Raw genomic sequence first — 24,657 nt, 5'->3', positions numbered from 1 at the left:
CAGTGCAATTTTAATTAAGGAATCATAGTTGTGCAGGGCATAGCTCTGTCCTTGGAGCCTGTCCCCTACCCTGGTGGTCTCCAGGTGATGGGGCAGGACTTTAACGATACTGAAGCCCCTTTCTCCAGGTAGGGGGTGTGGGAGCAGGGGCAGCTATTGTAGAGGGAGGGAGATTTTCCACAGGAAAAAAAAAAGTGACAGTGTCTCTAAAAATAGTCATGCTGAGAGCCTAATGGCCCTTGGCATGATCACTGATGTCAGAGTAGAAGGTGTCTTGGAGTTTGCTCGAGTGGCTGAGAGGGAGGGAGGTGCCGCTGACTTAAAGGAGGAACTGGAGCCAAGCCAGGGAGATAAAACCCTTGCAGAGACTGAGGGACAGGGGAGGGAACAGGGCTGCAGCTGGGAAGTGAGGCTGTGGGGAAAGGGGCTGGAAATGGACATCGTTAGCTGAGAGGGTGAAAGCACAGAGGCAAGATGGGCCTCACCTCTGAGAAGGTGGTGGCTGCCCACATAGCCTCCTACAAAGGCTGGGCAGGAAGCTGACCCTGGGCTGTGCCTAAGCATGGCTGGGATGGACCTACTAATTCTTGAGGATGAACGAACCTGCTTCTGGCTTTTCTATGTAAGCTTGGATCCTGACAGCCCTGGTGGGCTGGTTTGAACACAATTCTACACATGGGTTCCACCTTAGGCCTAAGACTAAGGCCAAATGGGGGGACGGTGACAGGCAGTGGTGCAGTCAGGAGGGGCCTGACTTCTCCCGATGAAACTGTGGAGACAGGAAAAAGCAGTAAGAAACTATATCTCGGGCAGGAGAGGCTCCCAGGGGAAGGAAAAGGCAGGCCTGACCTTCCGCATAGCAGCAAATGCAGGGCCAAAAGTGGCTTTGACCTCTACCCGGTCTCGAATCCAGGCTGGCAGCTTTGCCAGGGTAGAGGGGCGAGCGTACCGCTGGTCCAGAAGCACTATGCTGGCGAAGTCCCTCTGATGCCTGATGGCTCTACCTGGGTAGGCACAAAGATTATGGCTTTGAGTAAAACAACCTCCTGGACAGCCATGTGTCGTTGTCCTCCCTTCCACAGCCCTCAGGCAAGAAAGGGCAGGTAAAATCCCTCCTTCCTGTCATAGCCATCCATCTTTCCTAACTGCCTCGATGGCCAGGAATAGTCCCAGGCTTACCTATGGATTGGTTGACAGCCTTCATACACAGATTCTCCACCAAAGCCTTCCCTGGGAGGGCCTGACCTGGGACCCTAGGCTAGAAAGGATAGAGACAATCTGGGTCACTTCTCACCTCTTCTTGGAGCAAGGCCAAGAGGCTCTATGAGCCTAAACCAGCAGCTGGCCTAACAGGTGATGTCATGGAGAAATCAAGAGGGTGGGCAGAATCATCCCAAACCTTTGGAGGAAACATCAGCATAGTGGAAAGTTGCACCCTAGGGTCTTGCTACCATAGCCCTAGGGGTGACACAGCTCTTCTCCAACCCTCTCATCCTCTGGAACATTGGAAGTACTCACAAGGGTCTGATCCAAGTAGGCCATCTTCTCTTGTAGCTCTGGAGACCTGATGTTGGGGTAGGGCATGCCCACCATCACCACACACCTGGTGGAGACAAGTCAAGGCCTCCCTCACATCTCGTCAACTGCTATCTTTCGTAGCTTGCATTACCCCACCCAACACCTACTATCTGGAAAGCTCTAGCCCAGGCCAATGAATGGATCCTAATAAAAGTTATGGTCTGCCTCATATTCCCCTTGCTCCAAGGGGGCCAAATCAGGGATGCTATAATTCTAACATGCCCTTGCCCCACAGTGGACACTGAATAGTCAGTTTGGGTGCAGACCCAGATGGCATCAGACCCCAGGCAGGGGCCATTATCTCAATTCCAGCAGAGAAGAGGATCACTACTTACCGGCCCAGGTCATCAGAGAAGTTGATCCCTTCACTCATCTTTCCTCCGACCACAGAGAGAAGCAGGGCACCCGTCACTGTGCCTCCCACCTGGCCACAGCTCTACAGGAGAAACCCAGCCCAGAGCTGCTGAGCCAAAGCTGGATGCCTCCCAACTACACCCAGCTGCCAGGCCTACTTGGTCTCTGGACCCACTTCTCACCGTGATGCACTTAGAATATGCCATCAGCACCTGCTCCACTTGGCTTGCTCTCTTGGGTTCCTGGAATATCTGAAGAAGGGAAAGAATGTCTCCCAGAAAAAGGCTTTGGAATGCTGGGTCTCAGGTCTGCTTGAGACCCTGGGTTTTGTGACCTAGAAACAGGAGGACCTCACTGAGTCCAGCTTTGGGGAACCCTCTGGGCCTGTAGTCAGGGGCCAGAAGAGGTGGGGTTGAGAACTAGGAGAAGCTGAACCATCCCAATTTGACAGCAAGAGAATTCCAGGAGGAGCTCTGGGCAGTCCTGTCCTCAAAAGGGGGAGGGGTCCAGCTGAAGGGCCACTCACCTTTTTCCTGACAGCCAGGCGGGCCAGCAGACCACTCTTGTCCCAGTGAGCATGGACCTGGCGCTGGTACTCATAGGAGGGGAAAAAACAGACTACCCCTCCAGGGACCACATTGCACAGGTTACAGAGAATGCGGCCTGTCTCGTCCATCTATGGAAGACAGATAACAAGCCTCTTGGCAGTAATACCCACATAAGAGTTGCTTGCATTACCCCAAAACCAAGGATAGAGAACCATTGTGTGACTAGGCCACAGAGGATGATGGCCAACTGGCTTCCCGAGTGGAATGTGCCAGCCACCTTCCTACCAAACGTGCCCAACTCCTTCTGGTGATTGCCCACCTTTATGGCACATGTCTCAATGTCAGCATCCCAGTGATAAAATATAATGTTGGTTCACCAACGCCCAATGTCCCAAAGGACACCATCCATGATAAGCCGGGCACTGAACACTCCAGGCATGCCACTGGAGATGTGCCTAAAACCTGCAACCCTGGTCCGGGCAGGGGCCCATAGAACCAAGGGACCATAGAACCAAAGGAAATGAGCAGTGTTCTCATTCCACACTAAAGGGATACATGAAGGTTATAAGAGAGTTTACTTACCAGCCTAAGGGGTAGGGGAATGGCTCAGGCCTTCCTTGATAAACATCTATAGATCCTACTCATCCTGTGCCAGGACTAGTCAGGACCACCCACCCAAGAGCTCTCTCCCCTGCCCTAGGAGGGCTGTAGGAAGGCTGCTGCTGGCACTCACCATCTGAGGCAGCTCTCTCTTCTGGTATGTGAATTCCAACTGCTGGTTGGAGGGCCCGCTGCAGATGACAAGGGGCAGGATGTTGTCTGGAGGGATCACGTGGCCTGGTGAGACCCAGGAAGGGGATGAGAACCTGGCAGACTATTCTGCCAGGCAAAGTCCAGGGAGGGTGTTTTCCTAACCTGTCTCCCAGATGAGGAAGATTTATAACATACCTACCCACCCACCCCACTGCCACAATAACAGTGGGCAATGCTGATGGTGGGGCAGAGTGTAAAGGCAAGGGGAAGTGTGCTGGAGAAGACAAGGCCCCTATCCTGTGGTCTCCTCAGCCCTGGGTCTCGCATGCAGCAAAACCAAGACTACTGGGGCCAGAGTATGCCTGGTTTGTCCCACCCTGGACATGGATCCTCACCACAGGAAAACTCCACCACTCGCTCAGCTTCCACCCCAGCACATGCCAGCAGCTGATCTCGAAAGTCAGACACCTGTAGGTCACAATGTCAAGACTTTGTGACCTCCAAGGGCTGAGGAAAAGGAACCTCAGGCCGTGACTTGGGGGTCCATGGGTGAGGGTAGAGCCCTGGCACAGAGAGCAGAGAAGTCTGGGCCAGGAGGCAGCCAGTATGGTAGAAATAGGACCTGAAAGAAAAGGTGGGTGATACATTAGCAAAAAAAAAACAACCGTTAATGACATCCAGTGTTGGCAGCCTCATTAGACAACCTGTGGGAATAGCAAAGGAAATCTGGCCAATTTGGCACAGAGATTCTCAACCTAGCTGTGCACTAAAACAAAACAAAACAAAAAAACACCAGAGGGGATTTCAAAAAAAAAATCCAAGTGCCAGGTCCTAGCTCAAACCACTGAATAAGAACCTCCAGGGTTTTCACCTATCAAACTGGCAAGAATCCAAGAGTTTAATCACTCTGTGGAGAAATAGGCATTCTTAGATATTGTTGGTAGGATACAGAATAGTTGCCATCCTTGGGCAGAGGAATCTGACAGTATTTAGCAAGTTAGATGTAGTTTTTAATTGGCATCCTATATCTAAGATCTACTCTGATGATACAGCCTATAAATACCAATTAACGTGCACATAAGGATCTTTCTTTGGAAGTTATTTGCCCATAAGAGACTGGTTGAACTAGCCCTGCTACATCCAGTGAAGAATGACCATCTTTAGTGCTAACAGATGGAATTGCCAGGACACACACACACACACACACACACACACACACACACACACATATATATATATATATATATATATATGCTTATTTTTGCAAACAAAGCAAAAACACTCCAAATTACGACAATGAAGAGATAAAGCATTAGCTACTGAAAATGATTACCTTATGGGGGTGAAGAACGAGCTGGTAAGGGATGGGAGTGGGGGATGGGGTTGTAGCTCAGGGTAGAGTGGATGCCTAGCATGCGTGAGGCATGGGGTTTGTTTCTCGGCACTGCATATAAATAAATAATATAAATAAATAAAATAAAGGTCCGTTGACAACTAAAAAAATATTTTTTAAAGGGATGGGAGTGAGATATGGACATTATATACTTTAAAAACAGAATTAAGTCAAAAATGAAAAAGCAAACTCTGAAGTTGGAAACAAAAACAAAAGCCTAGTGACCTGTCAGACTGTGAGCAAGCACACAAAGAAAAGCCTGATTTCAAATGACTTTATATTCTTACAGAGCAAAGAAATCTTAAAAAATGAAACTTGGATCAGTTAGAAATAGTGTTGTCTTATAATTTTGAAACTTTTAAGTATATTGTGGGATCGAACAAATAAGTAGTTATATTAATAAGAAACCAAATGTTCATTCAGCAACAAATGTCATAAACATTTTTTCCTTGTAATTATATATTTACTCTACCATGCGCTAGGGGTCATATACATTGATTCTTTGATTTTGATTAGAAACATCAATACAGACTCGTGCTTCTGAAAGCACATTTCCTAGGTCGGTCTGCTGAAATACCCAGGAACAATGATAACTCAGAAGCATCAGGGTCACCCTAGTACCCAGATTTTTACATACTGCCCCCCACTGAAAGAAACCAGAAACCCTGGAGAAATGGAATGACCCCACTGTGGAGCCAGGCAAATGTAAGTTCAGTCTGGGACATCTGGTTGTCCAGAAGTAAAGAAGGCATTCCAAGACTATGGGGTGGCAGGAGGGGCTCCTCCCATCAGCCAAATTTGAGATGATCTGAGTCAAACACAATAATGACTACAAACTTTAATATATGGGATGAATAAAAATCTATGAATCTAGTCAAACAGAATGAAAAGAAAGCCACAGGGGTGATTCCCGCAGGGATCTGAGGCGGGGAATCACTGCCTGAGGCTCTGAGCAGTCAGCCAGCCAGTGAGTTCTCTTCAGAGTGTGAGGCTAAGGAAATAATCCCGGTGCAGAGATCCAGTTATATTTACCACAGTACTGTTTAAAACAGAGAAAAACTGGGAAGAGCCCAAATGTCTAACAAAACATGAGTGGTTACATGAAACAGAACACATTCATATAACTGGAATCCAGTGCAGCTAGAGTATGATGAAATAAATCTATACTTGCTGTCAGGGAAAAATGTTTATGAAATTTTGTTGCTGAGTGAAAAAGCAATTACTAGCAGCATCTAGAATGCCATTCTTTGTTTTTAAAATATGTATGCACACATATAAAATTATATGTAAAAAAGACTATTACAAAGATATATGCCAACATAAATCTTCTGTTGGTGAAATTATGTTCTATTTTTTCCCATTTTTACTTCTCTCTGCTTTCTATAAGAATTAAAATGTAATACTTTTACAAGAGCAGGTTGATACCTCTGGTGATGGGTGCAGAAAGGGAATGGCAAGGAGGCACCGCAGAGTTCCGATTACTGCAGAAGGCTTCAGAAACCAGAGGAAGCAGTGATGCCCCCACCTACACCCAGAGCCCAGACAGGAAAAGTACAGCAGTGCCACCTAGCGGACACTGCTGGGCCTGCATGAGCTGACCCCTTCCTGGTGTGGAGGTCCAGGGGACTGACAGGGAAGAGGCTTGGTGTGCAAGGTTGCCCCTGCCTGCCCCATCCCAATACCTGGGACACCAGAGGCTGGGATTGGTGTCCTTACCGGCTGCATGGTGCCACCTGCAATGACTACTGCCCGGCATTCTTTCACCACCTGGGCAAAGTGCACAGCTGGATTCAGGAGCAAGAATTTGAGGCTGCTCTGACTGAGGCTGCCTGAAAAGAGATACACACACATGGGGAGAAGGTTGGGAACAGCCTGAGCACAGGCTCGAGTTGAGTCCATGAGCTAGCTCTTTCTCTTTAATAAAAACAACCTCATTTCATCTCCAGCACAACCCACCGAAGTAGATAGTACTATTGTCTTCCTTCCTACGTTTCCAATTTCTAAGAGGAAACTAAGTGCAGAGAGAAACTGGTCAGTCACATAGCATGCAGGTGATGGAACCAAGACTCGAATCCAAGCCCACCTAATCTTAACACCGGGCTATAGGGTTCTCCAGCAATGCTGTCTTCGAGGACCCAGCATCTCTGCATCCTGGCTTCCTAGGAACCCTGCTTGCCCCAGGCCATGGGAGGCCAGCCAACATTCTATGCTAGGCAGGTACAGGATGTGTCAAGTCTCTGGCTTGATTCCCTGGCCCCATCAGGTTTTCTCTTTCTTGGGAAATGAGCCTGACCGAACCATGACCCCAGTTCTTTTAAGTAAACAGCTAATTACCTTGGCGGCTCAGGATGACCCTGCCATCTTGGTTGGCAGTGGTGAGAGCTGCAAGGAAGCCTTCGATGTGCATCAATGGGGAAGTGGGCTGCGGGGCCCTGGTCTCATCTTCCTCCACAGGGGTTGCAGGAGCTGTACAAAGCAGGACAGGGAGAAGGTGCCCTGAAGTTAGGTCCACATCCTTACCCTAAGCCTGCAGCTGGCTCTGCTTTTCCACCCTCCCAACTCACCCTCGGTGACACCAGGCTGCAGGCTCTTTAGGAAATGCTGAAACCCAGTCAGTTTGGGCTGCAACCGGGAAGATGGGAGGACTGCTCCATAGCGTTCTGTGAAGCCAAAGAGCTGGGTAGGGAGGAAAAAGGGTGATGGAAGAATGAGAAGCAGTATGAGTAGAGACCCCACAGCCTACAGCCGCCCAGCTCACAAACAGTTCCCACCATGGAGAGGGAAGACAGAGATGAGTCCATGGGCCAGAGAGGGAAGCAGTGAGGCAGCAGGCAGGGCACCACTGGCTCCCTCTGGACCCACAGTAAAGGGGGTTACCTTCCTGCTGACCATGCTCTTCTTGAAATACCGCTGAACCTGCAAAACCAACATCGATGGCACGCATGTGTCACAAAGAAGCGAGTTATAATCTACATGAGAAACCAGTCATCCCAACCACCAAACAGAGCGGCTCACAAGGTGGGGGCTCTGCCAAATCACAGATACAACCTTCTCACCAACATCTCAATAGCTCTGATCTCAGGGTGATCGATAGAAGTTATATGTCCTCTATTTTCCTTCCAAGTGATATCATGTAAGTTGGGCCTCAAAGAATTTAGACTCAGCTGGGCATGGTTATGCACACCTGTGACTCCAATGAGTTGGGTGGCTGTGGTAAGAGGTTTCAAGTTCAAAGCCAGCCTCAGCAATTTAGTGAGGCCCTAATCAACTTACTGAGACCCCATCTCAAAAATGGGGTCATGGTTCGGTGCTTAAGTGCCCCTGGGTTCAATTCCCAGTACCAAAATATAAATAATAATAATAATTAAAAAATCTATGAGCAAAGGCACAAAGAACTGAAACTTGGGGCTCATTTCAAGCAAGGCTGGAGTACAACTTAGTTGGCGGTTGAACATGTGTAGATTGGTCTTGACGAGGAATGCTAAGTTGATAAGACTGATGTCTGGGAAGATTTGTACAAAGAAGCTGGGCACACCTATAATCCTAGCAACTTGGAAGGCTGAGGCAGGAGGATCCCAAGTTCAAAGCTAACCTCAGCAACTTAGCAAGTTCACTAAGTAACTTAAGTGAGACCCTGTCTCAAAATAAGGGCTGGGGATATAGCTCAGTGCTAAACATTCCTGGGTTCAAGCCCTGGCACCAAAAATAAATAAATAAAAGATTTCTACAAAACAGTGACATCCTAGCCAGGTGTGGTGGTTCACATCTGTAACCCCAGAGGAGGCTGAGGCAGGAGGATCATAAGCTCAAGAATAGCCTGGCAACTTAGGAAGATCCTGTCTCAAAATTTAATTTTTAAAAAAGGCTCAGTGGTAGAACACTGGCATGGTATATACGAGGCCATGGGCTTGATTAAATAAATAAATAAATAAACAAACAAACAAATAAATAAATAAATAGAGTGACATCTTTAGTTAAGATCCACTCAATTGTACCTTGTAAAGTAAATGAAAGGAAGGAGGCGAGAACAGAAGCAAGCAGGGGCCAGGAAGAAAGCAGGAGCAAATAGAGCCTGCACGGAAGTCACAGCGCTGGGAGGGAAAAGCTGGGATAATTCCAGAGTTATTTTAGGCCACGGAGCTTGGCAACTATTTAGCTATAGGACACAAAGGGAAGAAAAGTACCAAGGATGACTCAGATTTCCAGGGTGTTTGATGGGAAAATGGCATTGACAGTGACCAAAAGGGGTTAATTGGGGAAAGCTGGTTTGAAAGCTGGGCAGAAAGGGACAGTCTAAGATAGTACAGCTGGGCTCAAATGTGCACTTGTCCACTCAGCACTGATGCACTGGGGTGAGTCCTGTGCTCCTTATCCTCCTGAGCAACCTCCCTGAGCCTCGGCTTCCTTTGTTTTCAAATGGCAACAGCACATCCACCTGGGAATCACAGACCCAGCACACAGCCCCAGTATGTAGTAAGTACTCTGTCCATGAAGGTGATCATGGTTATCAATTTGTAATCGTAGGCTATCATCCCAGTGACAGTGCTGTAGCCCATTAGGAGAATCCTGGACATTCAGGACTAGAGTAAGAAACATCTGTGGCTGTGACTGAACCCAAGGCTGCAACTGGGAGTCAATGGGTCAAGCGGCACCAGCACCATTCTCACTCAGCTCAGCCCTACCAGATGGAACCAGGATCATGCTCCTTTAATCAGCTCCCTGCTTCTATCCTAAAGTCCAGGGGAAAGACTGTGTCTGAAGACAGATGGAAAGGGGGGGGGGACGTGGGAGAGGGGTGGGGAGGACCTGTAAGGTACAAAGAAGAGCCTCTCTTTTCACCAAGCTGGAAACCCCATGACCCTAGACTGTTTGGTTCCTGTCGATATGTTGCTTGAAGGGTTAAGTAATTATTGTATGTATGTTTTGGTTTCTCAGACCTTAAACTACTCGACTACAGAAGGAATTTGCTTTTTATTTCTCCCACAGTCTTAATGCAGTGTCTGCCTATAGGCAGTAATAAGAAAGAAACCTGATGTGCTAATAAGTGGTGGCGGGGGCTGGGGTAGTAGCTTAGTGATTGAGCGTTTGCCTCACATGTGTGAGGCACTGGGTTAACCCTCAGCACCACATAAAAATAAATAAATAAAACAAAGATATTAAAAAAAAAGTGGTGGGGGCCTTTACCTTGAACAGGTTAATGTTGTCCACCTGGCTCTGAAAGAGGAAGTCATTGATGGTCTTCAGCTCTGTTCCTAAGAGCAGACAAATGAAGGGCGCTGGGAATCTGCCCTGAAGCCCCTAGCTTTGGTCCCAGATTAAAGCTTAGAAGTGGCTCAGATCCCTCTGGGCCCTAGAAGAGCAACTCCCTCACCTGTCTTTGAGAGGTTCTGTGTATTAGGATTTTGCTTAATGTTCCCTAAAAAAAAGAAAATGTAAATAGGTCAGGATAGTGGTCCTCTGACCCCCATTTCCCCGTCTTCTCGCTCTACACTGTACCTACTAAGAAGAACATCCATATTCAAACATATTTTTGTTTGTTTTTGGTTATTTATAGCATGCAAAAAAGCCAGGGAGGGCAGGGGGTTCCATGAAGGAACACAAAGCCTTGCCATTTCATTCAGCCCCAGGTAGACAGGGGCACAGGAACAAGCACAAGCTGCCCTCGGCCATATGGTGCAGTGGCCAAGGCAGAGATGGAATCTAAGAGCAATACAGGATGAGATCCTTCCAGAAAACCCCACTGGGTTTCAGGAACTTTACTTTCTACAAAAACCTTCAAAGGCACTACCATCTGACAAAGGAAAGGATCCCGGCACAGACTAGAATGAGAAGCCTGGGCCTGGAACCAGAAGGCTCACTCACTGGGCTCATCAACCACAGGCAGGTCCTGATTTGAGATTTAGTTACTCATCTATAAATGAGGGCTAAAACACCTGGCCTGCTCTCCTCACAGGGGCAAATGAGAGCATACATATAAAAATGCTCTGAAAACACCCCAGGACAGTAACTATGTCACAAGGTGTCATTAATTTAATAGTATAATGTATTATTATTGCACCCATAGAGTACTGTCTGGCAAAATAAAAGTATTCAGAACCTGGGCAAATGAACGAGGATTCTAAAAAACAGAAAATCAGTCAACTAGAATAAAAAGGAATGAGAATTTCCTAAACTAATGACCCAGACAATCCTAAAGGGCACAGAAGATCTAGGAGCCCTAACTGGCATCCAAGGACAAAGACCGACAAGTTTTGCAGGCCAGGGGTGAGCCTGGGGAAGGTGCTCTCCTACCTCCCAGCATAGCCACAAACTTCTCCAGCAAATACAGAATCTGCTTAATGAACATCAGGTTCTTGGCCTTCAAACGCTTCCTGAGGAGAAATCAACAGACGTCACGTGGCTGTACTCAGACAGCAGCTTCCCTCCATCTGCCCCCAGCCACAGCCTGTCTTTCTGCTACCTCTCAAGCTGGGCCACAAACTACAAATTCTCCCTAGAAAAAAAGGCTGGCCAAGGCCCAGGGCCCTCGGAGCCAGCTGTTCTGTTCCAAGCAGCCTAGGTCTCATGAAGGACATACCACAATGGACTTAGGACCTGAGCAGAAAGCCGATGCCCGGTCTGAGCCCAAGCCAGAGTCTTGGAGGCTGACTTGTGAGGCCACTGAAACTGAGCAGAATTCTCCCGTCTACCTCAGAGGGTAAGTGTCTCACCCATATCTTTCCATATACTGGAGCAACTGGGAATGGGCCTGGCAGAGCTGGGGAGAGAACACAGACAACGGTGTGAAGGCAGACCAGGCTCTGGCCAAGAACGGAGGGGGCTGTCCAGGTGAAACCTTAGACCATGTACAGAAAATGCCCACCAGCACACACAGGAAGGTCAAGGTTATGGGGAGCAAAAGTGGGGCTCATGTAAAGGCATGGTTTGAGGTCCCTGGGCTGAGGTTGTTGAAAGAGAGGAAAAGGAGGTTCTGCTTCATGTCTGCTATGGGCCTTGTCAAAACATGAGGGAGAATCCCTCAAGCCATCTCCCTGCTGGTTTTTACCGGGCTGGGAAAAAACCTTGTAGTCTACTAAGAGTGAGGTTCCAGGTAACCACTGCATCCTGGCCTAAGGTCAACCCAAGCTTTGGTCAGCACAGATGGTAGATGCTCAGTGAGTTTCATGGTCAAAAACCAGTGGTCAAATCCTGGCTCCCATCTGAGCTGTGCGCTTCTAGGCACAACTGCTTAACCCTCTCTGAATCTGCAAAATCCTAAGTAAACTTACCATCCCACTGTAAGGTCAGCATAAAGAGCAGAGAGACCTGGTATAGTACGCAATACATAAGAGAGTAGATTACAGAGATCTTGTGCCTTCCTCAGAGCACCATCACAACTGATGAGTCCTGCTTCCCTCATGCCACCATCCCAGCTAAGACAGAACATTAGTAGCATCCTGGACTGGAGGGGCCCAGGATGACATGGGCAGGTGAAAAGCAATGAAATAAGCTGGGTCCCCACAGTTTTATGGAAAGCCAAGACCAGTACCTTGGCTCAGTGCAGCCTCTGCCCAACCCCATGTTCCAAGGAATTCCAGGTATAGGTATCTATAGAGGTAAGACAGAGAGAGGCCAACCCACCTGGGAACCAGTGACCTCTGTGCTGTAGATGCCTGTGATGGTATCAATCAGGTTGTGTGCCTCATCAATGATGACCACCTGGCCCTGCAGCCGGATGCCAGCAGCCTCCCGGGTGGCAGCATGCAGCAGCATTGGATAGGGCAGCACCACCAGCTGGAGGGGGAGAGATACAGGGCTCAACCTGCAATGAACTTGCCCAGCCCACCTAAGTCCTGACGTGACCTGTTCTATTTCCAGTCTGGACCATGAGTAGAGATATTCAAGTGAGAAAGTTACAGCAGAGTAGCATTTATAGCAACAGACCTTTTCTCAGGAGCTTGATGTACGATGTCAAGTATATGAAACAGTAAAATTGGAGATGATCTGAATGAAGAGAATCGAGGGAAGGGACTGAACTCCTGCTACTGAGCTTCATCTTAGCCCCCAAGGCTCCTCTCACTGTAGTTTCTCAGAAATGTACTCTTTCCTGGCTTCTATCTGGTATCCCCCAAAAATGCCAATTGGCCCTGAAGCCCGAAGCCACTAAGGCTCCAAGGGCCTCCCCTGACCCTACATTCTGGAAAAAAATGGTTAGGTGGCATCAGTATGCTGTATGACCTGAGCCTAGCCATAGTGGGGGCATCCTCTCAAACTAAGGAGGAACAAGGAACTGCTTCATGGCCTGCAGCTCCAGTTACAGCCAAGAACTACCTCTTCCCCCTCCGGAGTACTTACCTGGGCTGCAGGGATAGCAAACCGGCTCCCATAATAAGGGCAGGCCCAAGCCTCCTTCCCAAGGGTCACCAGCTGCTCCATGTCCTTCACCTCCACCAGGATCTCATCCCGGAGAAGCTGCATCTGCTCATGGTTATAGAAGGGGCAGGCAGCCTTGGTCTCCTGCCGCCTCTTCTTTGGCTTGTCTTCCTCAGCTCTGTTTTTCTTCTCTGCAGGTGGTACAGGTGCAGGGGAACAATGACAGGAAGAACAACTCTCTCTGGAGCCAAGAGTATGTTTGGTGATGTTGAGACCCACTCCCACCAGGTGGGGTCTATAGGACCCTTCCAAATGGTCTCTTTAGAACACTCTGAAATTGTACTTTGTGTTCTCTGTAAAGAGCCTGTAAAATTATTTCCAAGGACTAGAACTTGACACTGACCTAGGAAATAAGTACACCTTCCCAAGAAGGGGCCCTCAGGAGGGAACCAGGGCCTGCTCTGCCTTGTTACCACGTCCCTGGTCAAACCCCATCACAGTCCTAGTGCCTACCGTGTTTGCTTCTCTGTATCTCCATGCAGCGGTCATTGATAAGCTGCACAGAACCCAGGTTTTTCACATCTTCATTCACACAAAGGTTCTACAAGACAGGAGCAAAAAAGAGGCAAAGAAATGGTGCTGGCTAAATGACATGCAAGCAACCAGTAGACCTGCCCTGTTGGCCTCTCCTCCTCCCAACAAGGGGTGGTAGGGCCAGGGACAGGGCTGTGCTTCTACTGCTCAGCCAGCCTCAGCCCCATCGACTTTCTATGCCTGGAAGATAAAGGCACAGAGAGGAAGCTGAATGGCACCTGGGCTGGGACATCTGCCTCTGCTAACCTGCCGGGAGCCAAGGGAGACGAGCCGGGTTTCCTTGCCAAAGGGGCTCTTCTGTACTTCGTGCACAAACTGGGCCAGCTGGGAATGTGTCCGACTGCAGTAATAAATCTGGTCAAGGGAAAAAAAGGGGACTTCAAAGAGGGGACTCTAACATCCCCAAATATTCTCTGCACATAGAGGGATGCCATGGCTTTAAAGCCTGTGGAGACAGGAAGAGTGGCTGTAAAGCACACACCTGAGGCAAGATAATGTCATCTCACATCAGATCTCATGTGATGAGGGGACTAGGAACTGCACAGGCCACCTAAAGTTCTAGTTCAAGGGAATGCCCAGAGGCCACTCCTCCCATAAGTCATGCCCATCTTCTAACCCAACCACTCTGAAGGGCTTGTGATCGTAGGAAAGATGATTTCCCCAGAGCTGATTTTTAACATGGCAAAGATTCCTCAATCATCTGGGGAGAGCATGTCAGGGGAAGATTGTCCCCCTGAAGAAAAAGAAAGAGGTAGAGGTGGAGCTGAATACCTTCTTTCTACTCTGGGATTTAGCAGAGAGAGAAGAGGAAAAGAGAAAAATGGGGGGGGGGGAGGAGATATCTACTTTGAACAGAACACAGAAGTCTTGAACGAAATCAAATATTTTTAAAATTTGAGAGGTATCATAGCCATATCTCACTGCACTCCATGCAAACATGAATACAATCGAGAAGAAACACACACAGGAGAGTCCAAAGGCAATGTGCTCTTCCCTGTCCCACCCCTCACCTTGTACCACTGCCCACTGGAGACAAACCACTGGAGCCCTTGGCCCCGAACAGCTGCCTTCAATGATCTGGGGCAACATGCCCAGGCCCTGGGAGCAGGCCCTTCTGGTAAGTTAACAAAAGGCCAATCTTTGGGCCTGGGAAACCATGAAGCCTGTGAGTTTAAGTTCTTCATTGAAAGAAGGCTAAGAAGCTGCTGCAGTGACTTTCTTGTTCTCGCCAGAGGCAGAGAGCCCTTGACTCAGGCCCACACACAGACATACACAAGGACTCAGCATCTTACCTTAGTTATATGCTCTTCCTCCAGGTCATCCTCATCCTCATCTACTCTGTGAGAGCAACAGAACACAGAATAGCTTCCCTCAGCAAACTCAGGTCAACTACAAAACATCACTGGTAAGTAGAGTGGAGCCCCTTTCCTGAGAAGCCCACAAAGCTTCAGTGTGAGCGCTGAGCCTGAAGGACAACACAGAGCAGCAGCCCAGCAACAAGCCTCTACCAAAGCAGCAGGTACTCCTTGGCTCAGGACACTCAGGCAGGCTCCAGGCCCAGCTTCCACTGCCACTATGGAACCCAGGGAAATGTGGAGAGAAAAAGGGAAGGGCATCACGTCCCCAAACCTATGTTGCAAGCTAAAATGCTGGAGACTGGGTGTTTGACTCAGAGTCATAGTGGGCTCCTCTCCTCCCACTGTCCACCCTGTAGAAAACTACACTCCCCTCAGTTTTCCAAGAGAATTTTGATTTCTTCAGGGACTTTGGACAAATTGTTCTCTTGGCCTAGAAGGCTCTCTCCCCGACTGTACTAACTCCTGCTCCATGTTAAGATCTCAGCATCAACATGGCCTTTCTTGCCTTGACAACCTGAAGTAGGTCTGCTGCCCTGACATACCCCATGGCAATCTACACCTGTTCACTGTGACATCTCATTCAAAGCCACATATTCCTGGTCTGTCTCCTGTCATGTGTACAGGGCAGCAAGAAGGTCTGTGTCTGCTGAGTCTCCGGGCCCTACTCAGAGCCTGGCAGCAGTAAGAATTTCACAGACATTTCCTGGTGAAGTCACAACCAACCAACTCAATAAGTGAAAGATGCTGTCACTTGTAACCAAACCTCTACTCTTCTCAGTGCTTCAGACTTCCCTTCCCAAAAGTGAATGAGAAGCCCACTGGCACTGAAATTAGGAGATAAATTTAGCCAACATTATCAGTTGAGACTGCTTAAAAACAGAAAATGCTCTTATAGACTCATGCCATCTACTGGAGCATCATATGGAATAGAAATGCTTTGTTCACCATGAATGAGTTTTTTTCTTTTTTAAGCAGAAATGCAATTGCCTGGTACCATTAGAAAAGTTATTTACAAGGTTGGCTTCTTGATCAATAAACAACAATTGTCAGTTTTGTCTCAAAGGCTTGGATTTAAATTACTCATCACAAGTCAGACAAGGTCAGCAGGATCTAGGTGAGGGGAAGGACATGTAAAGAACTGCACAACAGAAGTTTTATATGAGGAATCTGTAATGTCCTAAGAGGCTCACGTCTCTCTGAAAACACCAGGGTATCAGAAATTGGGGAAGCTAAGCTGCATGATTACAGCTCTTGCCCAGACCCTAAGAAGCATTTTATTCCTCTAATATTCACAAACACCTCTCAGTTCTTTACCTTGTTTCCAACGGACTTTAGGGAAGAAGTAGAAGCTACAAAGCCACCTTTGGGAAGGGTTTATGGGACACTCAGGATTTTCCCCATCACCCTCAGGGAAGGGGCAAAGGTCTATTTTCTCATCCTTGCCCCGAACTCTGCTGGAGTGCAGATCCTAGCATCTCCTCCCCACCACCAGTGAGCCATCATCCTTCTTCCCTCCAGAGTCTTGGGGTGTGTTTTATCACAGGAGGGAAAATCAGGGGAAACTTTTCAGAGGATGACAGTACTTATGAGGAAGAAATCTAAACTAATGCGCCCAATCTTCTCTTCTACAAAGTTTCAAGCAGAAACAGGAAGTATGCTCTCCCAGTCCTACTCAGCAACACCCTAGAGGGCCACATTCATGATCTTGGCTGTCACCAGGAGGACTGCAGGTGAAATGGCCAATACATAGTGGAGCTTAGGTCAGGACCTTTAGGCATTGTTTTGTAGAGGTGGCGGGGCAGGTCACAGGCCTTCTGCCTCTGGACTGAAAACTCATAGGCCCTCTCCTACCAGTAAAATGCACCTCCACACAAACTTGGAAATAATTAAATGAAGGCCACGGATCCTCTCTAGACCACCTATAGACTTTGACGTTTTGGCATTTCTGAATTTCTACAAGGACTGAAACTAACCACTGTCTGATTATTCAGTCCAACTAACCTGCCCAGAGTACAGCTAGCTGCAGCCAAACACTGTGGGCCCTGGGCATGAAGAGTTTAAAAGTCCAGGCTCCTACCCCACAGCACACAGCCCAGTCAGAGAGAGGAAGACAGACCCAATCAAAGCTAGTTCCTGAGCAAAACACAGCATGGGGCTGATAACCAGGACCACTTAGATGACAACTGAGCAGGGCCTGAAAGGAGGTGAAGGCATTTGCCAAGGGAGGAGAGAAGGATGATTTAGAGGGAATAGCATGAGCAAATCCTCAGACAGAACAGAAATGCCCAGCACACTTGGAGTGTGACTTCAAGCTGCAGCATCCGACTAAGGCCATACCTAGAGCACACACTCATAGGGCACCAGTGGAATCAAGCTGGGGTAAGAAAAAAGGATCTCAGGAAGGGCTGTGTGGCCTGGAAATGGCCTAGTTGTTCTCTTTAGGGTTTTCTGGTGCTCCCAGCAGGTGACTAGTGAAGTGGAAACCTAAGCATCTGGACCAACAGATGTCGTAAGGAGGAAAAAAAGCTCAAACTAGGGATTCCTTGGTTTGGGTCATGAACTTCACACAGTGCAGTTTGGAAGCTGAGAGCATGGGATCTAGAGCCTGGCTGTCTGGGTTCACATCCCAGCCCTTCTACCTATTTAGCCTGTGGCCTCCGTCAAGGCACAGCACCTAGTTGGGCTGCAGTTCCAATTACTGTCATCACTGAGCTGCTGTAAGGTAAACTGAGTAAATACATAAGAGGCCACTGACAGGCACAGGAGAAGAGCCAGCTATCACTGGACCTTGAGAAGGCTCCTGGTTTAAGCAAAAGGGGCAGGTGGCTGCCACTCCCTCTGAGCAGATTCTTCACAAGTGTCTCTGGCATGGGGGAAGAGCTGCCTCCCCAGAAGTCCCCAATGACTGTGGGTGGTGGCATGAGGTGGCAGCAGCTGTCTTACCCGCGGGCTGTTCTTTTCTCCTCATCACTCTCATATTCCGCAAGGACAAGCTCCTCCTCCCCAGATTCCAGCTGCTCTAGTTGCTCTGCCTCTGTCCCTGCTGCCAGCATCTCCCTGCTGAGGCGGAGGAGACTCTCAGTCTCTTCTTCTTCTTGTCTCTGTGTAGAATTGGCAGTGGGAAGAGGAAGAAGACTCAGCACTGGGGCCCCCTCCTCCTGAAGGAGTTAGCCTGCATTTGTGGCCATCACCAAGAACAAAGCACCCAGGGAGGCCTATTAACACAAACCTCACTATTTGACTGGAGAAGTCCATTCTCAGGCTCTATGCCTCCACCACTCAAGCTGTCCTACTACTGGGTGAGGAGAATGTGGCCAGTGGGGTACAGGGAGGAGTCTGAGGCCCTGGTCACTCACTTGAGTCTCCAGGCAGTGTGACCTGCCTAGACTCTATGGTGGGACAACACTCACCAGGCGCTTGGTTGCATACTTGAGCTGTGCATTGTGGCGGGTCTGCTGCAGGCGCTCTTCCCGCTTCCTCCTCCTGATCTGCTCCTCCTACAGAGGGAAGCAGTTATAAAGGATATGCCAGCAGGAGGCCAACCATGCCTTTCCTAGGAAGCCCCCGCCACACCTTCAACCTCTGCAGGTCTCAGTGCAGGGAATCTATCCTCCCTCTTGAAACCACACTAGTAACCAAATTCACTGCATAATTGAGTTTGCAGCCTCACCCCTCCAAACCACATTGTTAAGAGCAACAATAGGATCCTTTCCCAGGGAAGTAATGACTGGAGAAGGCCTAGACATCAGCTCAAACAAACAGGAAAGAGGCAGCACCAATGATTCAAGAAAACTGACAAGAGGGCTAAGAGGCAATGCAAAGGAGAAGGACAAGGGATATGTAAATCTCAAACGTGGCCCAAGACAATGGCTGAGGCCCATTTACTTGATTACCACTGTTCCTTACTACACAAGATCTCACCTTTAGTCTCTCCACCAGATCCCTTTCTTCTTTCTTCTGTACAAACTGGGTAACCCAGTCTGGTTCCCCGGCAGGCCTCAGGGTGTCAGGGGGCTCTTGGCAGGAAGATGAGGAAAACGGGGGCTGGTCCCTCCCACCACCTAAGAGGTCAGCTCCAGGTTCCAGGAGACGTGCCTCTTCTTGTTGTTTCTTCTGCTCAAAATCACGGAGCCAGGAGAGGGCCCCACAAATGAGACTTAAGGACTTTCCCTACAGGAAGAAAATGACCTTTAGAACAGAGCAAAATGTAGAGCTTCCCAAATGACTTTCTCCATTTTAGTATGGTGTCAAAGCAGCTCTGGCTTTAAAAATTAAGATGATACTCTAAGACCACCTAGGAGAGGAAAGGAAGATAGGCCACAGAATAGCCAATAAAAACAGGAAGACAGGAGAAATAAGAATTGGGCCCAAGAAGCAGGAGAGAACGCCTTTTTAAGTATACCAGTTCATTGTTCCAAAAGAGAATTTAAAGTGGTTTATCATGTTATATATGAATACAGATTGTTAATTAGACAGTGGTGAGATATAACATAAATAACTGCCCCCCCAAAAGAATTATAGCCAAAACATTTATAGCATGAAGTCTCATATACTTGCCAAGGAGAGCCACACTTGACTCTCAGCTTCAATGCAACTGATGTGCAAATATAAAATGACCCGTCACATGAGTACCAGCGTTTTGTTTCGTTTTGAAAGGAAGCCAACTGCTCTAGAAAATCTACTCTTAAGTTATTTATTTATTTTTGGTACCAGGGACGTAACAGAGAAGCTTAACCACTGAGATACATCCCCAGCCCTTTTTTAATTTTGAGACTGTCTTGCTAAATAGCCGAGGCTGGCCTCAAATTTGCAATCATCCTGCTTCAGCCTCCCAAGTTGCTGGGATTACATGCCCACATTTCTGGTTTTGATTTAAAGATCAGAATTTCCCAAGAGTCCTTGTTCTGGGTTGAATGTATCTCCTCAAAACTCCCATGCTGAAGTCCTAACCACAGTGTCTCAGAATGTGGTCTTATTTGGAAACGGGATCATGGACCCTAGATGAAGACAAGGTCAGAGGTGAAGCAATGTAATCAGACATAGGGAGAAGATGGCCTCCTACAAACCAAGGAAAGAAGCCTGGATGGATCCTTCTGTCAGGAAACCTTAGAAGGAACCAACCTGCTGACACCCTGAAGTCAGAATTTGGAGTTCTGTTGTTTAAGTTCCCCAGTCTGTGGCACCTCATTATGGAGCCCTAAGAAAATGACCCAATTCTTTTAGAGAGGAGACTGCAGTGAGCCCCAAAGGCTGCTACTTGTAGGGTCCAGACGGTGGTTTGGTTTCAGGTGAATCTTCTGTCTAGGCAGTTAGCATTCAGAGCCTGCTTAACCCAAAGGGATCTGAGCATCCAGGGTGGATTTCTAGACCTGCTCCAGTTAAGTGCACTGCAGTAAAACATGTGCAGCGGGGGAAGCAGCCAGCAGAGAGGGATGCCACCACCAGGCTGCCTGGGTCATATTCCGGCTCCTCTGCTTACCAGCTTTAGGACTCTGGGCTGACCTCTGAAGAATCATTTCCATATATGCAAAAAAATAAATAAATAAAAGGGAATAATAATAGTGATACCTTCCTTATACAAGCATTCAATTGGTTAATATACATAAAGGTTAATATTTAGGGCAGGATCCAAACAATTCCTGGGACACGATAACTGAATTGGAGTTAGCTATTTTTTTTTTGCTATTAATAAGTAATAATAAAATTACCACTCTGCCAAGATGCAGACTATCAGCTTTCATCAAATCTTGGAAGGCCCTATGCCAGAATGACACTTCTGATTAGTGGATGGATCACACTGCTTTAGAAAAGCCTCATATACCATTTCCCTCAGCTTTTGAGAGAAACTAAATGGCAGAGTTCCAGGCAGCACTCCTCAGATGAACCCAGGGCAGCTGTTGCCTGTGATCTGAGGAGCCAGGGGCTTTACCTGACACTGGGCTCAGGCAGGCAAGATGCACCACCCTTCCTCATAATAATGACCCAGGGACAGATGCCTGGTTACAAAGCCTCTACCCTTCACCTGAAAGTGAGCTGAGGAAATGAGTATTCACTTACATAAGACTAATTGAGGCTCCACAATTTTATATCCTATAAGAAGATACAGAAAAATCCACAAAAATTGTAGATCTAGAGTGCTGGGGTGGAGCTCACTGGTAGAACACTTGCCTGGTGTGCATGAGGCACTGGGTCCCATCCCTAGCTCCATGAAGAGACCAAAAAAAAAAAATTGTAGATTGAAACCTTTTAAAAGGCTGTATAACCAAATGTTCATCTCAGCAATGAAATAAACTCAATAAAGCATTCACAGAATACTTAGCTTTAAGCAATGTTATTTCATGGAGTACCATCCTAGATTAACAATTTACGTCAAGTAAATTCATTTATTCTAACCACCTGCTGGTTGCAGGAGCCCTGGGCTTAGAGCTGAACATGCAGAGGTGCAGAACCCTCTAGTCAGTGATGCACTGGAAAACGTGGCAGAAAACAAAAACAAAAACAAAACACACACCTCCATTCTGGGTGTGATGCCAGGCATCAGCAGGTACCAGGGCACTGACAACAGGAGAGAGTTCCACTGATGGGTGATTTAGAAGATATTAGAACATAAAGGGCAACTGAGTCATAGGAGTAGGTAGGTTCACAAAGGGCCACAGAACCAAGGCATCAACATGCAAGGGCTGAGCAGAGCAAGAAGATGAAAAGTAGGAAGCGAGCAGAGGATGGAGATGGAAAGCTCTGAGAGGGTTAAACAAGGATGAAGTCCACTCTCCCAAGTTCTTTTCCAAAAAGAAACATACTAAAGCTGCATCAAAGTCATAAAAGAGCACAAAAACAAAGAAAATAGAAGAGGGGAAATAACCAATTTAAGAAAGATACAAAAGAGAGAGAAATGGAGGGCTGGGGTTGTGGCTCAGCGGTAGAGCACTTGCCTAGCACGTGCAAGGTCCTGGGTTCGATCCTCAGCACCACATAAAAATAAATAAATAAAGATATTTTTTTAAAAAGAGGGAGAAATGGAACTGACTTAGCAGAGTGAGGACTCTAAAGCCCAAGGGCCTGCAAGTCAGCCTCAGAAAGGCCCTGAAGCTGGCAGGGCCACAGTTGGCACTGAAGGCAAAGAGATGACCTGACATGCTGGAGAGACAAGATGAGAGTGGGGAAGGGAAAGAGGACGGGATGGAGAGCAGGGGACTGAGGGAAGGACCACACCTGAAGCTAATAGGAGCTCTTCTGAAGAAACTGAATGACTCCAGGGAAAATTCCGGATTTACCCAAACCTTGAGGCCCCAATAAAGCAGCACAATCTACAAGATCACAGGATGGCTACCTGTACAGACTCCTCGACCACCCTGTTGGTACCTGTCCTTAAACAGCAACAGAAGGACAACAAGATTCACCCCATGAGGATAGCCTCCACACAAGGAACCCAAACTGAGAGGAAAAACAGCAAACAAACAAAATGAAACAAGGTGAAGGGAAAAAAAAAAAAACCTTCAAATACTATTAAAATTGATATTCTCAGAAAGATACTGTTTTCATAAGTACAAATAGGATACTGTTTGTAAAACTCAAGAGACGTGAATAGAAAAACTGGGCAATAAAAATTCAAAGAAACTTGGTCAAATCCCTCGAGCACTCAGTAACCTAGATCCTGAAGACCAGACCTATTTCTTTAATCTGTGAAAAATCCAAAGTCATTTTCATGTTCCTCAATTGAAGCAGCTAGGTGCCAGAAAAATCTGGAATATTTCTGCGTTATGGATGAAGTTCTGCCATTTAAATTGTAGGTTGCCTAGTGTTTTTCAGACCCTGGAGTTGTATTCAATAATTTAATAGAAAAGTGACTATTACTCAGAAAGATAAACTGAGCAACTACTTTGCCTAACTTCAAACCATGAAAATCTCTGCAGAGGTAGGCAGTAAAGCAAGTCAGGCTCCCTCCAAGTTGTGTTAATTATGGTTCTTCACCACTCATACTCACTGTGCCTGTTGGACTCTCAGATATCCCAATCTTGCCAGCTTCCAAAACCTGGTACAGCTCTGCCATGAAGTCTTTCTGGATGGGATATGGTGGGAAGGGAAAAGGGAAATGGATGCCAACAACTTCCTGAGTTTTATTAGTCATGGTCCTGAGGACAAAAAAAGAAAAAGAAATGTGATTATTCTCCCATGAGAGAAGAAATGGTTTGAAAGCTACAGAGATGCCATACTAAAAAGCCATAATACTTGTCACTGAATTTTTTCCTTGGTTTGTACTATTTTTTTTTTCCTTTTTGCAAGCAAAGACTGTGTTCTTTTTACCATGTGTGTATCCTCAAGATGCCATACCAAAATCATGCAAAACATCTAGCAACATTCATCAGAAATGGCTATAGCAGAATGCAGCCTAGGAAAGTCCCTAAGCCAAATACCCCTGCAACTTCACTGCTGCTTAGATACCTTTCTGATGCCTCTGTGGAAGGCTGACAGCTTTCCTCTTGAAAACAGGCATCAGTGGGACCAAGGCTGTTGCTTGTGGTTCCATTTTGGCAGCATCCTTCTCCCACACCTCTGCCACGCAGTACTGGCATGCCAAAGCTGCTCTCCCTCTGTTGTGAAGGCCTATAAAACCATGGCACAAAGCAAAGAATTATCAGTTCAGCTTGTTTAGAAGGCACAGTGAACATACACAGCCATATTTTACAGATAGCTTGCATGTGCTTATTTCATCCTAGCCTCCATTTCTAGTACAAACCAGATCTACTCCCTACTACTGTTTCTGGCCTCAAGAAATAAATGTTTGCTGTTTGGTTCCAGACCAGAAGAGCTCTCTTAATTGCCACCGAGCTCTAGTTGGACCATCTTCCCAACACTAAGACCACAACATTTGTCTTTCCTTGACAAGCCAAGGTTTTCAAGAAACTTCTCTGCTCCATATTTATTTCATCTTTGTTCTCCTCAAACTAATTTTCCTCTGAGACAGCTTTTAAATATCCTTTTTTCCTTTGATTGCCATTTGGAGAAATGACTCTTCCACCCCGTTTTCATACCTCTCTTTATAGATGTCACTTCTCTAAGATATCTGGAAGGACTTTCTCTTCTATTAATAAGTATAAAACACATCTTTACTACACTGGCCTCAGTAAGAACAGTGATAGTGTCAATCTATCTATGAGAGGAAAGGTAGTTGCCAAGATGTTCTTCATTACAGTTTAGGGCAGTTAAAATGACTACCCTCATGTAGAGATTACTACAAAAGGGGTGAGTCAAAAACAAAACAACCAAAGCAAAAATCAGGAAAGTTCAGAAACAAAGGGAGATATGCAATTGAAAATTCATTAAAACATAAAGGAAAGGAGTAGAAATGTAGCTAACAAATTTTGAGCCATGTGTTAAATACTCCACAAGCCCTTTAACTTTTATTATCTCATTTAATCTGTACAAGACTATAAGCGTACACTTATTAGACACTAATGCTTACAGAAATTAAATAACTGTTGGTGTGGGTGTAGCTCAGAGGTTGAGTTCTTGCCTAGCTTGCAAAAGGCTCTGGGTTTAATCTGTAGCACCACCAAAAAAGAAAAAGAAAAAAGTAAATAACTTATAAATAAACAGTTAATAGGAAAACCAGAGATCTGAATGCAGGTCTATATGGTTCTGTTTCAACAATGGCTACAACAAATAACTAGCATAAGCAAAAGGGAGATTCACTGAAAAACACATATTGAGAGATTAAGAATTGAGA

At 46.9% G+C, this 24,657-nt stretch overlaps 1 protein-coding gene across 1 annotated transcript; it reads right to left on the bottom strand.

Annotated features, from left to right (window-relative positions):
- Positions 1 to 105: 105 nt before the first annotated feature.
- Positions 106 to 23,528, bottom strand: LOC144254917 (putative ATP-dependent DNA helicase DDX11-like protein 8). Its single transcript, XM_077798835.1, has 27 exons — positions 23,373 to 23,528; positions 22,915 to 23,062; positions 18,852 to 19,100; positions 18,341 to 18,427; positions 17,874 to 18,031; positions 14,865 to 14,910; positions 13,819 to 13,926; positions 13,492 to 13,579; positions 12,961 to 13,169; positions 12,247 to 12,399; positions 11,337 to 11,383; positions 10,918 to 10,997; positions 9,998 to 10,042; positions 9,811 to 9,878; positions 7,504 to 7,542; positions 7,191 to 7,302; positions 6,961 to 7,092; positions 6,343 to 6,455; positions 3,629 to 3,701; positions 3,214 to 3,317; positions 2,459 to 2,608; positions 2,115 to 2,183; positions 1,914 to 2,014; positions 1,519 to 1,603; positions 1,180 to 1,258; positions 850 to 1,004; positions 106 to 769 (listed from the first exon to the last, which is right to left on the bottom strand). The coding sequence occupies exons 1-27, from the start codon at positions 23,501 to 23,503 to the stop codon at positions 740 to 742; spliced, it is 2,859 nt and encodes a 952-aa protein (XP_077654961.1). The 5' UTR covers positions 23,504 to 23,528; the 3' UTR covers positions 106 to 739.
- Between the last annotated feature and the right edge of the window lie 1,129 nt (positions 23,529 to 24,657).

This window comes from Urocitellus parryii, chromosome 5, assembly GCF_045843805.1.
Source record: "Urocitellus parryii isolate mUroPar1 chromosome 5, mUroPar1.hap1, whole genome shotgun sequence".
In the NCBI taxonomy this organism is placed as follows: Eukaryota; Metazoa; Chordata; class Mammalia; order Rodentia; family Sciuridae; genus Urocitellus; species Urocitellus parryii.
The sequence above is the reverse complement of the archived record's forward strand: the minus strand, read 5'-3'. Positions and strand labels throughout refer to the sequence as shown.